The sequence below is a fragment of the Scylla paramamosain genome, unplaced genomic scaffold, assembly GCF_035594125.1.
Source record: "Scylla paramamosain isolate STU-SP2022 unplaced genomic scaffold, ASM3559412v1 Contig33, whole genome shotgun sequence".
NCBI lineage: Eukaryota > Metazoa > Arthropoda > Malacostraca > Decapoda > Portunidae > Scylla > Scylla paramamosain.
The window spans coordinates 761,444-776,836 of NW_026973698.1; the positions used below are offsets into that span (position 1 = coordinate 761,444).

The 15,393-nt window shown below is 45.0% G+C and overlaps 1 protein-coding gene and 1 long non-coding RNA gene across 2 annotated transcripts; both read left to right on the forward strand.

Annotated features, from left to right (window-relative positions):
• Window positions 1-1,756: 1,756 nt before the first annotated feature.
• Window positions 1,757-15,249, forward strand: LOC135097833 (uncharacterized). The gene is made up of 3 exons (XR_010266186.1): window positions 1,757-1,868; window positions 2,549-2,671; window positions 14,514-15,249. It is a non-coding gene; the product is annotated as an uncharacterized LOC135097833 (long non-coding RNA).
• LOC135097835 (uncharacterized) lies at window positions 4,227-6,382 on the forward strand. The gene is made up of 2 exons (XM_063999906.1): window positions 4,227-5,017; window positions 5,060-6,382. Exons 1-2 carry the CDS (start codon window positions 4,958-4,960, stop codon window positions 6,380-6,382), a joined length of 1,383 nt encoding a protein of 460 aa, XP_063855976.1. The 5' UTR covers window positions 4,227-4,957.
• Window positions 15,250-15,393: the final 144 nt, after the last annotated feature.

Consider the following 15,393-nt stretch of genomic DNA (forward strand, 5'->3'; position numbering starts at 1 on the left):
AAAAGATGAAGTTTAGTAGAGAGGTTGTGTTCTACAGATTGAAAAGAAGATGTAAGGCCACAAATGTTGCAGAAGTTATTGAAGAAAAAGTTGAGGGTGGTGTCAAGACACTCACCAGAAGAGCAGTCTGATCTGGGGACATTTGTCCTGGGGACTCCGAGGCTGGTGTAGGAGTTGCCATGATAATTTTGAATTTTGAGTGAAGGGTGTGCATGTATTAGGTGCAAGTAGAGTTGTGTGAAAGAACAGAATTTTTAAAAGGCAGGTTGTGAAATGTTCAGTGAGGTCGCAGCTGGCTGTTCCATCTCTTTTGTCTTTCCTTTTTAGAACAGCTTTGTGGTGTGAAGGGATAGAGTAAAGATAAAAAGATTTGCCCATCTGTATAACAGGCCAAAAATCTGACACAGGATGGCCTAAACAAAGCTCCACACACTCATGCACACATCATTCACACTCTTAACCCTGTTGGTCTCTGGAAGAAAGACCAGAGTAAAAAAGATAAATGAATGAAAAGCAATAGTTGTTAGTGCGGTGATAGTCAGAAGTCAAGCTTCCTGTGCCTTGACATTTCCTTCAGTCTGGAGTTTTCTGATCTGCTCACAGTCTCCTCACAAAGTCTGGGAATAGATTGGTCCTTAGACTTGAGACTACAGGAAATCACACAATCAGGAAAGTGAGTGCAAGAGTACACTCGGCTAATGACCTCAACTGTACAAAGATGACCAGTGTGCAGGACTCTCTTGTCATGACACAGCCTCTGCTCACACTGGCTGCCTGTGGGACTGCTGCCTCATTTACAAAGACCCACTGTATTTGATTTTTTACCTCTTCTTTTGTTATTTATTTATTTGTTCATTTATTTGTTTGGATTTTAATGCATTTATTTATCTTTATTATTATTGTTATTATCATTATTGTTGTTGTTGTTGTTGTTATTTATTTTATTTTATTTATTTCATTTACTGGGTTTGTTAGTGTGTCTGTTGCTAGTAGTTCCTTTTATGGTTATTTGATTGATTTTCTTCTCCTGACCTCTGCTTTTCCTTATTATTTCATGGTTCCATTTAGATTTGCAGTTATAGGAGTATTATTTGTAACAATAATGGTGATAATAAAAATAGTTATGATAGAGAGTCCCAATTAATGACCATAACAAGCTCTCTGTTATAAATATTTCTTGCCATTAATAAAAAAAATAAAGTGTGCATTATTTTTTGTTTGTTATTCATAATTGCATTGAAACTAGGACACAAAGAATGTACACCAGCATGCACACAAATGCTCAGTGAGTGAGTGAGTGAGTGAGTGAGTGAGTCAGTGAGTCAGTCAGTCAGTGTTTGATGCAGTACCATCAAAGTGAAATATCAGCAAAATAAGTCATGTACAATAATACACAGTGCACAATAGATAATACATGCTACATAATGAAATGATACATAACACTAAATACATATAAAAATACATAATACAAAAGACAATACATAAACACTACATAATCAATTTTTTTTTTTTTTTTATGTAGGAAGGACACTGGCCAAGGGCAACAAAAATAAGTGACACTTAGTGCATATCTACCTTCAGCCCAAACAAAACAACAACACTACCAGTACAAGATACCTAATTAAATAAAGGATACACACACCGGCTCCAATAGAGGATACCTAATTAACACACCTGATCCAATAGAGGGTACCAAATTAACACACCTGGTCTAAGTCAAAGCCTTACCACACCTGTACTGTCCTCAGGTGCAGCCAGCAAGGAGGCAAGTGGCTCATCTGTCAGTTCTAACCATGAGGAACTGGTGTGCGCCTACCACGCCCACAGCCACACCAATGGAGGGCCAACGACACTCAAGTCTGGCCAGTGTGGGTGGGAGTGCAGCTGAGAGTGGTGGTGTGATGAGTGTGGAGGCTTAAGGCTTATAGGTGATGTAAGAGATTAACTAAGATGTGGCTGGTGCAAAACAGTGTTGACGTGGTAGGTGGTGTGGCTGGGTGGTGTTGCCAGGGTGGGAGGGGAGGGGTGATGCTGTGGCAGGGAGTGATGGCATGGTAATGGAGTGCTGTGATGGAGTGTTAAGCAAAAGTGCACTCATGTTTATTTATTGACTAAAGGTGATGCTGGGAGTGTGGGAGGAGGACCCCTTAGGGAACAGTAAGAGAGAGAGAGAGAGAGATGTAAAATAATTTGTCATTTCCTGTGATTTCTTGTGATTTATGACTGCAAAATTTACAGCTAAGAATTATAAAAAAAGGAAAATCATGAATCTTGAGAAATGCATTGAAAAGGAAAAAAATAAAGATTACAGTTCATTGCAGTGCAGAAGTTTTGATGTACAAATATTTCTGAACATTCAACAATTCTCTTCACATATTTTCTTAATATTTTAATGTGATGACATATGACCCTTGCTGTGGTGCCTTGAAAGCAATTAGTCAATTCATTCATTCATAAATTGCAACCCATCTTTTTATACTGTGCCACTTTTCACTATATAGAGGACAGACAGCCATCACCACCACACATCTGGTCCTTTCCCTTGCAGGTGTGGTGACAAGTAGTGAGGTCACCACTGAATCTGACACACCTGCTGAGCCTGACCTGGTGTCTTTCTGTGCTGCCCTGGGCAACAACTGAGCCCTGTGAGTCCCTGCCCTCTTCAAGCCAGGTCAGTCATGGTCAGGGGAAGCTCATATATTTCAGAACAGTGCAGGGATTCTCTCCAACACAAATGGAGACCTGCAAAATGTACCTGACTCTCTATATACCAGACAGGCAATCCTCATAGGGTGGCCCAGGCAAAGCACTACACTCTCATACACACATCATTCATACTCTTAGTTCCGTCACCTCCTGGTGGTTAGGAATCATCTTGTGGACCACTCTGCTACACCCCAGGAACTTGGGCATAGCACATCAGGTCATATACTCAGAAAATAAAGTGAAAATACTTGCTCCTGACAAGCTTACAAAACCAATAGTGCACTTGTGAACTCCTCCTAAACTAAGGAGATAAAACACTGTTATATTAGTTGCCTAAGATTGAAAAGTAGATAGACTAAAGCACTCACTGTTTTGTGCTGCTTAGTGCCAGTTAGTGTGGAGTTAACACTTGGAGATTGAGAAAAGTACAAGGGGAAGAGACAGTTCACATAGCCTGGTCTGAGTGTACCATTGCTTGAGGCAGGTGTCAGGCTGGCATGTATATGGATGGACAGGAGAGACAAAGCAGCAGAAATATGGCTAGATTTAAAAACAGTGAGGAATAAAATTGTTTTCAAATTGAGTGGTAATTGAATGATAACGAGGTTGTTAGTGTCAAGTAAATAGTGAGTTTTAAAAGATTACACAAATTTATGGACCAGGATGATTGATCAAAATAGGTAGGCATGTTTTATACAGGGACTGACTGCCTCATGTAGGGCTGATGGCTTCTTGCAGCTTTTGTTGTTTTTATGTTCTTGTGTTCTTATAAGGGAATAAGGTCTTAATGAGTAATGATAGAAGAAAAAGACAAGGTTAGTCATCATGACCAATAATCTGGCATTGGCACTGGTGGCTCTTGGTTTGCATAAGTTGTTTTACATTAATTAGTTTAATGTGACTTAAAATATAATAAATTCAGCCCTTTCACTGCAATAAGCAACAATTTGCAGCACTAAGAAATATGTATGAAATCTTTATAAGCATGTGCAAAAAAAAGAAGAGCATGAAAAAAGAATAGATTTTGCAATTCTTAGTGTAGTGTAGTGTAGTGTTTTGAGTAGATCAGGAACAGACATGCTGGAGTGCTGAGTGACTGAGGAAAGGTTTGCCAGACAACAGGGAAAGGGTTCATTGAATTTATGTGATCTTTTCACTTTAACACGACCTGTCGCTGTGCTTACATAAATATTAAGGAAATTTGTTTCCACTTTTTTCTTCATTTTTATTGTTTCAGCTTTTACATTTAAGGTTGGGATTAATAAACAAAGATAAACTGTATGAATTAGTATTATTCAATTATAGGTTAGGTTAGGTAAGGTTATCGCAGTGAAAGGGTTAAAAGAAATCCATCCATCCATACATCGCTCGTTTGCGACAACGTCGTCATAACTCAAAAATAGCAATTTTTCACGAGAGCCATTTTAAAGAATGAAAACACTCTCAATATTGTGAATAGTCCCAAAAGACCATAGCTGGAACATTTTTTGAAACATCAAATAGTCCTTTAAAGTTTATAGAAATTGAAATAATTATATTGTCACGAGAGGGCAAGATCATGAAGATACCCAGACTGAGTCCCAGCTGAAGTGGAGGATGACGTCACACTACGTCACCTCGCCGGCCGCCTACCCTGGGGCTCGGGAGTATCACGTGACGTGTAGCAGCCCTGGGATTGGTGGCGGAACAGTTTGGGAGACAGAGTGGCGGGAGAACACTGGTGAGGGAAGAAAGCCCGCGCGTCGCCGACACTGCCTCCTGTACTTGTATGTGCCTTTGTGAGCTGGAGCGAGGCGTCAAGAAGCCTTCCGAGGGTCGACAAGAGGCCCGGGGTGCCGAGCTACAGCATAGGACTACTGTGTAGTGTGAGCAACGGAGAATAGAGGGCCAGAAGCCACAAGTGTGTTTTACTACTCGCCTTCTGAGGGGAGCCAGGGGAGAACACGGAGCGCCGCAGGGTAAGTTCACCGTCACGTATGCAGGAAGCACCGGACCCTAAAAGTGTAAGTGTGACTGCCCACGGGGTGGTGAAGTTACAGTGGTGTCAGGATCGTGGGATGAGTTAAGTGCTAACTGTGTGCGTCGCGGTGTGTTACCGAGTGTGCGTGTGTATTGGACAGGGGAGGCGAGCAGCGGTGGTACGGGTAACGTACTTGTGGATCGCAGCGGGCGGGCGGACGGTGCAGTGTGTTTTGCCATGGTAAGCTGCGTGTTGTGTTAAGTTACGGTGCCTTACAGTAATTAAGTCAGCATGGCGGCGAAAGAAATCACACTAGCGGATGTTATGAGTGCCCTGAAGGCGCAGGGAGAGGTACAGCATGCTGAGATGAGTGCCCTGAAGGCGCAGGGAGAGGTACAGCATGCTGAGTTGCAAGCGGTGACGAGCAGTGTAGACCGTGTATTTAAGGAGGTTATGGGGCTCGTGAAGGAGGAGTGTTCACGGGTTAAAGACGAGGTGTTAAGTGAAGTGTTCACCAAGGATCAGGTGAAGGGAGAAGTGGAAAAAGCGGCCAGTGAACTGAGGAGATATGTGGATGAGGTTGTGGCGGCACAGGCGCCTCCTGTACTCTCTCAGCATAAAGGCACGCTGTTCCGGTCAAGTGGGCGTGCTTGTGAGACTGAGGGGGGGAGTGACGAAGGGGAGGAGGATAATAGTTGTCACGGAAGCCTAAACAGCCTTTCTCCATTGGCCAAGGTGATACCGTCTCCCCTACGCTCTCCTGTAAACGTCTTATCACCTCCACCATCCCCGCTAGCCTCAGTAAAGTCGTACCCCTCTGCTGCCAGCTCCACATCACGGAGGCTGAAGGACGGGACGAGGCGCCGGCCACAGGAGTTCGATGGAACAGTGTCTTGGGAAGCGTATAAGACACAGTTCGAGCTCTTGGCCAGTGCCCGCCAGTGGAGTCGCCCTGAGATGGCCATGCAGCTGGTGTGGGCACTCAAAGGACCGGCATTAGAAGTCTTGAACCAGCTGCCAGCTGCCCAGCGGTGCTCGTATAGTAAAGTGACGGCGACACTGGAGAGGAGGTACGGGTACCAGCACCAAACCGAGGTGTTCAGGACAAGGTTCCGGGCCAGGTTACGAGGCCCGGGGGAGACCCTGACACGCCTGGCGCAGGATTTGGAGGTGCTGGTGCGGCGTGCGTACCCGGAGGCCAGTGAGGAGATGATCACCATTCTCCTGCGGGATCAGTTCATTGATGCCATCGATAACCAACAACTGAGGATATACGTCCAGCAGGCACACCCCAAGGACCTTCAGGAGGCCCTGGCGAGGGGCCTGGAGATGGAGTCATTTCTCCGGACGACGCGGGAGCGACCCAGCGGGAATTATGTCCCGCAGAGAGTGAAGGCAAAGAAAGGGGCCGTGCGGAAGGCCTACTCTAGCCCTTCACCGCCCCTAGGTGAGTTCAGGGGTAAGTGCTACTCTTGCGGGCAGCAGGGGCACACCAAGAGGTACTGCCCGCAGGGATCGAGTAGCAGAAAGGCTGTCAACGGCAGAGCAGGGCAGTACCAGTACAAACCCTGTTGTTGGAACTGCGGTCAGGGGCACAAGATGGCAGAGTGTGCCCTCATCTCTCCCAGGGATAGCAAGGAGGCTGGGGGAAACGGAAAGAGGCTGGTGGAAGGGGTCGAGCGCCAGCCAGAGAGCCAGAGACCCCAGTCCGCCTAAGTTGCCGCGCCGAGGGTGCCCGGACAGTGCAGGTGGGCGGGCAAGTGGATGGCAAATCTTGCTGCCTCACTGTGGACTCGGGCGCGGAACGTACCTTCGTGCAGGACGGGGTGGTGGCAACTGGACAGCCCCCGGTGGCCCAGCAACAACTGTGTGGTATTACAGGGCACTGCACACAGCTGAGGGGACCAGTGCATGCCAGGATTGCGGTTGGCAGCACGGAGGAGCATCTTCCCGTCTTTGTAGCGGACGTCGGGGAGAACTTGCTCGGCCTAGACTACCTGAAGCAGAGCAGGGCGGTGCTGGACTTCGGGGAAATGACTATGTCGGTCAGAGGTAGTGTGGTGCCGCTACAGGAGGGCGGTGTTGACGCAGAGGAGTGTGAAGCTTCAATTGAAACTCACCGAGCCCATACTGCGTCCCTACCCGAAGCTAGCCACCGCTGCCGTCTCAGTAAGGAACAGAAGGAGGAAAGTCAAGGGTCGGAAGAGTGTGAAGGTGTACAGACGACTATGGACCCGGAAGGTCATTGCGAGGACATGCAAGGGAGTAGCACTGGGGTTCCACCTCATCTGCAGGATCTATTGCAGAGGAGTTCGGCATGCCTGTCTGGGGAACAGGTGGACGAGGTGAAGGAAGTGCTGACTCTGTATGCAGATGTCTTCTCGCAGGGAGATAATGACCTGGGCCGGACCAGTCTGGTTAAACACCGCATTCACACAGGGGATAGTCGGCCGGTTAAGTTGCCGCCCCGCCGGATTGCGCCTGCTCGTCGGCTGGAAGTGGAAAAAGCCGTGGAGGAGTTGCGCGCGCAAGGGATAATCGAAAAGTCGGCTAGTCCCTGGAGTGCTGCTGTTGTCCTCGTTAAGAAGAAGGATGGGTCTACCAGGTGTTGTGTGGACTATCGGGGCCTTAACGCGGTGACGACAAAGGACTCTTACCCTCTACCGAGGGTGGATGACACGCTTGACGCGCTCACGGGGGCCCAGTGGTTCTCCACCTTAGACTTGAAATCAGGTTACCATCAAGTTGAGGTTGCGGAGGAGGACAGAGAGAAAACGGCCTTCTCGTATGGGCAGGGACTGTATCAGTTTAAAGTGATGAGTTTTGGTCTGGTGAATGCCCCGGCCACCTTTGAGCGTCTAATGGAGCGTGTGTTGGATGGGTTGCTGTGGAAAAGCGCCCTGGTGTACTTGGACGATGTGCTAGTGTACGGGAATTCGTTCAAGGGGGCTCTGGAGAGGCTTAAGACAGTGTTGGACAGGTTCAGGGGGGCAAATGTGAAACTCAGTCCAAAGAAGTGTAGCCTGTTCCAGAGGGAAGTGCCGTTTCTGGGTCACATAGTGAGTAGTGAGGGAGTGAAAACAGACCCTGGTAAGGTAGAGTCAGTTAAGGAGTGGCCAGTGCCGCGCAGTGTGACGGAAGTGCGCGGGTTCCTTGGGTTGTGTACGTACTACCGGAGGTTTGTGAAGGGTTTTGCGCAAATTGCGGTGCCACTCCATCACTTGACTCGTAAAGGGGCATGCTTTCACTGGAGCGAGGACTGTCAACGTGCCTTTGAAACTCTGAAAGAGGCTCTCGCTAACGCCCCTGTGTTACCGTACCCGGATCCAATGAAACCATACGTGTTGGATTGTGATGCGAGTGCTGAGGGAGTAGGAGCCGTCTTGTCCCAGGAGAAAGACGGACAAGAGTGGGTCGTCTCCTACTTCAGCAGGAAGTTCTCAGCCCCTGAAAGGAACTATTGCGTCACTCGTAAGGAGTTGTTGGCAGTGATCCTGGCCATTGATCACTTCCATCCTTACTTGTACGGGGCCAGATTCAAGATTAGGACAGACCATGCTGCTCTGAGGTGGCTGAAAACCCTCAGAAACCCGGAGGGGCAGCTGGCCAGGTGGATTGGCAAGCTGGAGCAGCATGACTACAACATCGAATACCGGCCTGGAAAAATGCATAGCAATGCTGACAGTTTGAGTCGCCGTCCTTGCGACAGTGACTGCAGGCATTGTAGACGCCATGAGACTGAGCCTGTGTGCGTGAAGGCTGCCGGTCTTGTCAGTGACACTGAGTGGGGAGAGGACCTCAAACAGGCCCAGCGACAGGACGCTGATATCGGGCCCATAGTGACACTGCGGGAAGAAGGCGAAGAAAAACCGCCATGGGAAAGCGTGGCCCCGCTAAGCCCTGCCGCCAAGGCGTTGTGGCAGCAATGGGCAGTGTTGCGAGTGAGTGACGGTGTGCTGCAACGGCGGTGGGAGTCATGTGACGGCGATGTGGCCTTCTGGCAAACAATTGTCCCTGTGAATATGAGGGAGGCCTTAGTGCGCGAGGCTCACGGTGGAAATGCAAGTGGTCACTTCGGTGTGAGGAAAACGCTAGGGCGGTTAAAGCAGCGGGTTTATTGGGTAGGCATGCGGAAGGATGTTAGTGAATGGTGCAAAGTGTGTGACGTGTGCTGTGGGAAGATGGGCCCTGGGAGAAAGACAGTTGCTCCCTTACAGGTGTATCAGGTTGGGGCACCTATGGAGAGGGTGGCAGTGGACATCCTGGGTCCGTTCCCTCAGACACTGAGAGGTAACCGCTTTGTGTGTGTGACCATGGACTACTTCACTAAATGGCCGGAAGCGTATCCGCTGCCAAACCATGAGGCTGCCACCGTGGCAGGTGTGTTAGTGGACGAGTTCTTCGCCCGGTTTGGCGTGCCGCACGAGCTGCACTCTGACCAGGGCAGGGAGTTTGAGTCAGCAGTATTCCGGGAGTGCTGCCAGTTGCTGGGCGTCAAGAAAACTCGTACTACACCCCTGCGGCCGCAGTCGGATGGCATGGTGGAACGCTACAACCGCACGTTGGGGCAGGAGTTGGCCAAATATTGCCAGGAAGGGCAGGAGGACTGGGACTTAAAAATCCCCCTGCTTCTCTTGGCCTACCGGTCCGCCGTGCATGAGGTGACCGGTTACACGCCAGCCCGGCTGATGTGTGGGCGGGAGCTCCGGCTACCAGTGGACCTCGTGACTGGCAGGCCGCCGGATGAAGACCTGCCCACTACCATCACCCAGTACGCTACAGCCCTACAGGACCGTCTCCGGGAGGTGCACCATCAGGTGAGGGGTAACCTGAAGGTGTCCGGTGAGGCGATGAAGGACCGGTACGACCGCCGGGCAACGGCACCACCCTTTAGCGAGGGGGATCAGGTGTGGCTGCACAACCCTCGGCGTAAGAAAGGATTGTCCCCTAAGCTCCAGAGCCCCTGGGAGGGGCCATACGTGGTGGAGAAGGTCATCTCGGACGTCACCTTCAGGATACGCCAAGGGCCAAGGAAGCGGGCACTGGTGGTGCACGCTGACAGGCTCTGGGGTTACCATGGCCCTGGAAGCTTCTCCTGGGGAGAGCGAGCTGCTCTCCTGACCAGTGACGAAGAGGAGGACAAGGACAAGGGCCTTGGGGACGACGAGCCCCTGGTGATGGAGGATGACGGAGACCTGGACCTGAGAGAGCCTGAGCCGCTGGTGATGGAGGAAGGTGGAGCGGATGAGTTGTGTCCCTTGGAGGGGGCACTGGCGGATGTCGACGCTGGACCTGTAGTAGGGAGACCCAGACGGGAGCGGCATCCACCCAAATGGAGTGAGGATTATGTTCTTTGTTGATTTTTGATATACCTAAAGTTGAAGTATTATTTTCTTGTTTTTGGGGGTGTATCTGTAACCTAAAGGGAATAGAGAGAGTTGGGGAGCGAGGGCGCTCAGTCTCTTTACAGGAGGGGGTAGTGTCACGAGAGGGCAAGATCATGAAGATACCCAGACTGAGTCCCAGCTGAAGTGGAGGATGACGTCACACTACGTCACCTCGCCGGCCGCCTACCCTGGGGCTCGGGAGTATCACGTGACGTGTAGCAGCCCTGGGATTGGTGGCGGAACAGTTTGGGAGTCAGAGTGGCGGGAGAACACTGGTGAGGGAAGAAAGCCCGCGCGTCGCCGACACTGCCTCCTGTACTTGTATGTGCCTTTGTGAGCTGGAGCGAGGCGTCAAGAAGCCTTCCGAGGGTCGACAAGAGGCCCGGGGTGCCGAGCTACAGCATAGGACTACTGTGTAGTGTGAGCAACGGAGAATAGAGGGCCAGAAGCCACAAGTGTGTTTTACTACTCGCCTTCTGAGGGGAGCCAGGGGAGAACACGGAGCGCCGCAGGGTAAGTTCACCGTCACGTATGCAGGAAGCACCGGACCCTAAAAGTGTAAGTGTGACTGCCCACGGGGTGGTGAAGTTACAATATCTTCACTAATCAAATCTTTATTTAAACTTTTATAATGCTTTTTTTTAATATGACGTTCTTCATAAAAAAATAGTAGACCTCTCATGTACTATTTTGTTTTGTGCCATTATTGAAAGGAAAATAATCACCAATATGTTACTTAATTATGTATTGTTCATTGCTTATGACTTTGACAAGATTGATGATAATACATTTTCTTATTATGAAAATGATAGATACTTCCTAATAAATGAAAGATATTGACTGTAACACAAAAAGATATTAAAAAAAACATTGTTATGAACATAATAGATTCCTCCTAATTATAATTTTTTTTCAAATATATATATATATATATATATATATATATATATATATATATATATATATATATATATATATATATATATATATATATATATATATATATATATATCCTCATGAACATAATAGATTCTTCCTAATTATCATTTTTTTCAAATAAAAAATCCTTGAACCTAATAGATTCTTCCTAATTATAATTTCTTTCAAATATGCCTAAGGAATTAGACAACTCAAAAATGTTCAAATAAATGAAAGATGGACTGTATAATAAAAAAAAAACATTTTAAAATAAACATCTATTTAATATTCCATTCAAATAATATGTACCTAATGAATTAGCATACAACAAAAATTAATATCGTAATAGGCATACTAAATTTGTATTTTAACTCATTTCATTAAGATTGATTTCATTTACAGGTCTTCATAAAATTTATGATGGCATCGTGGAATCAGATTTTTATTACAAAGGTCCATCAAGTCTTTTTTTCTTGTTAGCAGGCAATGTAAGTTTGCTGGAGTAACATGGCAATAAGTCATTAATGGAGGTGGCTTTATTTGAGTTTTTCAAAATTTTAAGCTCCTTATAGTCTGAACCATAGGAATGTTTACAAAAAACTGACAGTGGTGACTGCTTTTCAAATTTCATTACTTTAACATCAGAGAGTTGAAGAGTCTTGCAATTGATAGGTCCCATTTCAGTAGCTAGAGACTTGATGTTCAAGAAATCTTTGTAACAAAGCTCTTTTACTACGAAAGGCTGTCCTTTCTTTCTGGCAGTTCGAATTGCCGTTACGTAAGTTTCCGGCACATAAATGGGTCCACTTTTTAAAATTCTCTTTACTTCTCTTTCAATTAGGGAATGGGCAGAGTCACCCTCATTTTGGGTATGCCCTTTTATTAGAAACTTGTGTGTTATTGAAGTTATATTTGGTAAGTTGTTTACTGCATAAAGGTAAAGTGCCATCATGAACTTATTTTTCTGTTGGCCAGAACAGTTATCTGAGTAAAAAATTATGTCAGTTTCTCCTGCCTCACACAAGGTTTTAATGTATTCGAGAACACAGGTCCCAATTTCATTAACCCCACGTTGGCCATTAGTTTCATTCCAGACATAGCAATTACATGAGTTTGTTTTAGCATTGTAAATAGTAAAATTTAAAACATTCAGCTTTGACTTGTAATAAAAAACTGAAATGTCCCCTTTTGGTATCTGCATTACAGCCTGAAGGTCATAAACAGCAACAACTGCTTCACTCTCAGTTTTATCTTTATGTTCTTCATTCTCTGCATTATGATAAGATGAACAAACATCGCATTGGTCCTTTTTAGGAACAAAAAAAGAAATATTATACTCTGTGGTAAAAATGCAATAAAACAGAGTGTAATTGGCATAAGGTACCTTTTGTTGTTTGGACTTCTCAACATAATCGCGGTGAATTTCTGCAATTGTTTTAGAGCCGCATATGAATGTCCTACTTGATGTAGCTCTCGTATAGTGACTCTCTATCTGAGGGATAGACTCAATATGTGCCTTGACGCCTTTCCTAATTTCAGGATCAACAGTTACTTGATTACCATGTTGGCCTCTCTTATCAGGTTCCATAAGAACATTAGCAACTCTGCTTTGCTTTACTAAAGCTGTTCTTATTGGCCGGTCATTGATATCAAGTGTGTTCTTGAAAAAAAGTTTGCAAACACGAATTTCATTCTGACCAACCATGAAGTGAAAGGAACTGTTATTGTTCCTAGGTTGACGGTTGCCTCCCTCATGAACATACCTGTATTTAGGTCTAACAGTTTTAATGCAGTTTGAAATGAACTGCCACTGTTGAGCAATGTCTCCTAATGCCCAATAAGAGTCAAAGAGTTTTTGCCTTTCTTCTTCATTTATCTGTTCTGAACATTTAATTCGACATTTATTTCCACATGGCAGTTTCATTTTCCTTTCTGGTCTTATTTTCTTATTTTTGCTTATATAAGCCTTTCCAGAGTTCCTTCATTTTTTCACTTTATGTTTCTTCCATTGACTCAGGTGCTGTTTACGTTTACGTCCCTTTTGCGGACTAACTAGTACAGGAATTTTATCAACTGCGTCCTTCTCTTCAAGGTTAAAACTCTCTTCTTCCTCTTTGCTTGGGATATAGTCCTTATCTTTCACGGAATCATCTGTGTCAATATCTTCAGTTTCTGAGTCACTGCTAGAAGATGATTCACTGCTAGAAGACGAGTCACTACTAGAGGACGAGTCACTACTAGAAGAAGACTTCCTGTTATTTGAAGCAGAGCTTGCACCCGTAATGCTTGCTGATGGCAGCAGATGGTCATCATTGATTTGAGGGTCAACAGCAAGTTCACATCCTACAAAGTACAAAGAAATGGGTCTAAAATGTGATTTTTGTTTTTTGTGTTAAAAACGCTCTATGGTATGTAAGACAGCATGTCATTTTTTTTTTAGTTTGGGGGGGGAACTATAAATTCCTCAGATGGGGGTCCAAATTTTTAACAATGAGAACCAAAAAATCTGAAAATTTTACTTTATTTTGCATTTTTTAAAAGTTGGATCTTTAAACTTCAAAGCCTTACTCCTCCAAAAGTTTTGATTGTTAAAATAGTTTTCATTAAAATTGGCTCATTAATAAAAAAAATAGGCTTACCTCCCACCTTAAAGCAAATTATATAGAAATATAATCAAGGTTATGATAGTATATACCTGTACTATTTTTCTCAGGGTTTTCTTCACTGTTTTCCTTAGCCTTTAATGCTAATTCTAGCATAAGTTTTCCTCTACATGACATGGTACCCATTTAATCTGAAAAAAAATATGATATTTATGAATACAATGTTTTGTTGCAACAATGTCACCAATGTAAATAATACACTAACTTTTTTAAGTTTTTCGCAAGATTTTCAAATAACAATGACATAATTTAAGTTAAACAAAAATGTGCTGCTGTAATACGAGGTAATGTTTGTAACAATACTGTCATAACTCAAATACAACACCTATTATTCACAAGGTTTTTTTCCAATAATGACACATTTTGAATTAGGACGTAAAACATAGATCTGTTTGTTTTTACCAATAATGACACATTTTGAATAATGACGTAAAATATAGAGCTCTATGTTTGCAGACAAAACGTATTACATCAAAATAACACATTATTGCATGAAACATAATTCATAAGTTCAGTACTTACATTTTGTACTAACATAGTTCTAAATCAAAATATGACACTCTAAATGACAGCGTGAGTGTAGTTACCCCAACGATGGTCACAGCACAACTGACATGTAACGGTCTTCACGCAAAGAAGTTGGTACATATTATGTTATGTCGTTATGACATTTAGCGCCTCTAGCGGTCAATTTTTTAACTACAATTATGACACTTTTGCCAAAAAATCTGCGTTTCAAGATGAATATGTCTATATGGATAACTCGAAAATCCATTTTTTTTTAGTTATGACGTTGTTGTCGCAAACGAGCGACATATGTTCCCTTATTTACCCATATGTTTGCACCCCAAGCTGACTAACCACTGCCCTGCCCACCAGACGGGGACTACCAGACTGTGGCTGACATGGTGGGTGGCGGTCGCTCCAGGACAGAGTCAACCACCAGTCACGAGGAAAGTTTGGACGAGGCCAGAAGTGCGTCATCCCACCACAGGTCACGGGGACAGGAACTGTTGGCCAGGCAGGGTCACCGTCCCTCCCACGGCGACCCGGATTATAGCTACGCTCACCCTGTGAAGAAGCAGTGCCTTCCCCCACCCCTCCACTGTCCTCCACTGACAGCAACAGGTGTATGAGTTAGTGATAGTGAGGTCACTGACAGACAGACTCGCCAAATTGTTCATTAGTAAAAGTTCCGTGGCCACTAAGTTTGTAATTTGCCTCTGTGTCTATTTTTCCAGCCTTTTTATTCATTGATGTACACTTTTGCCTTTCACTGCTTCCTCCTTTAATCCATTCTATATCTTTATATATTTACATGGAAAGATATGTTTGCATTATTTGAACATTCTCTCTCTCTCTCTCTCTCTCTCTCTCTCTCTCTCTCTCTCTCTCTCTCTCTCTCTCTCTCTAATATTGAGGTTCATCTCTTGTCCATAACAAAAGGGCATTTCTGTCTGGTTCCTCAGGTTGGTTGACTAACCCTAAAGCTGCAGGGGTTTTCACACATTTCTCCATTTCATATGTCACTACTCCTATGTGGAAAGATGTGTGTTATTTAGGAAGCTCTCTTCTATCCGAGTTTCTTTTAATCTTTATCATCATGTGTCAAGTCATCCAGTTCTGGCACTATCTTAGTGGTTGTTCTTTGTATTCTTTCAAATCTCTACATGAAACATCATTCCTCCTTTAATCCATTCTATATCTTTATATATTTACATGGAAAGATATGTTTGCATTATTTGAACATTCTCTCTCT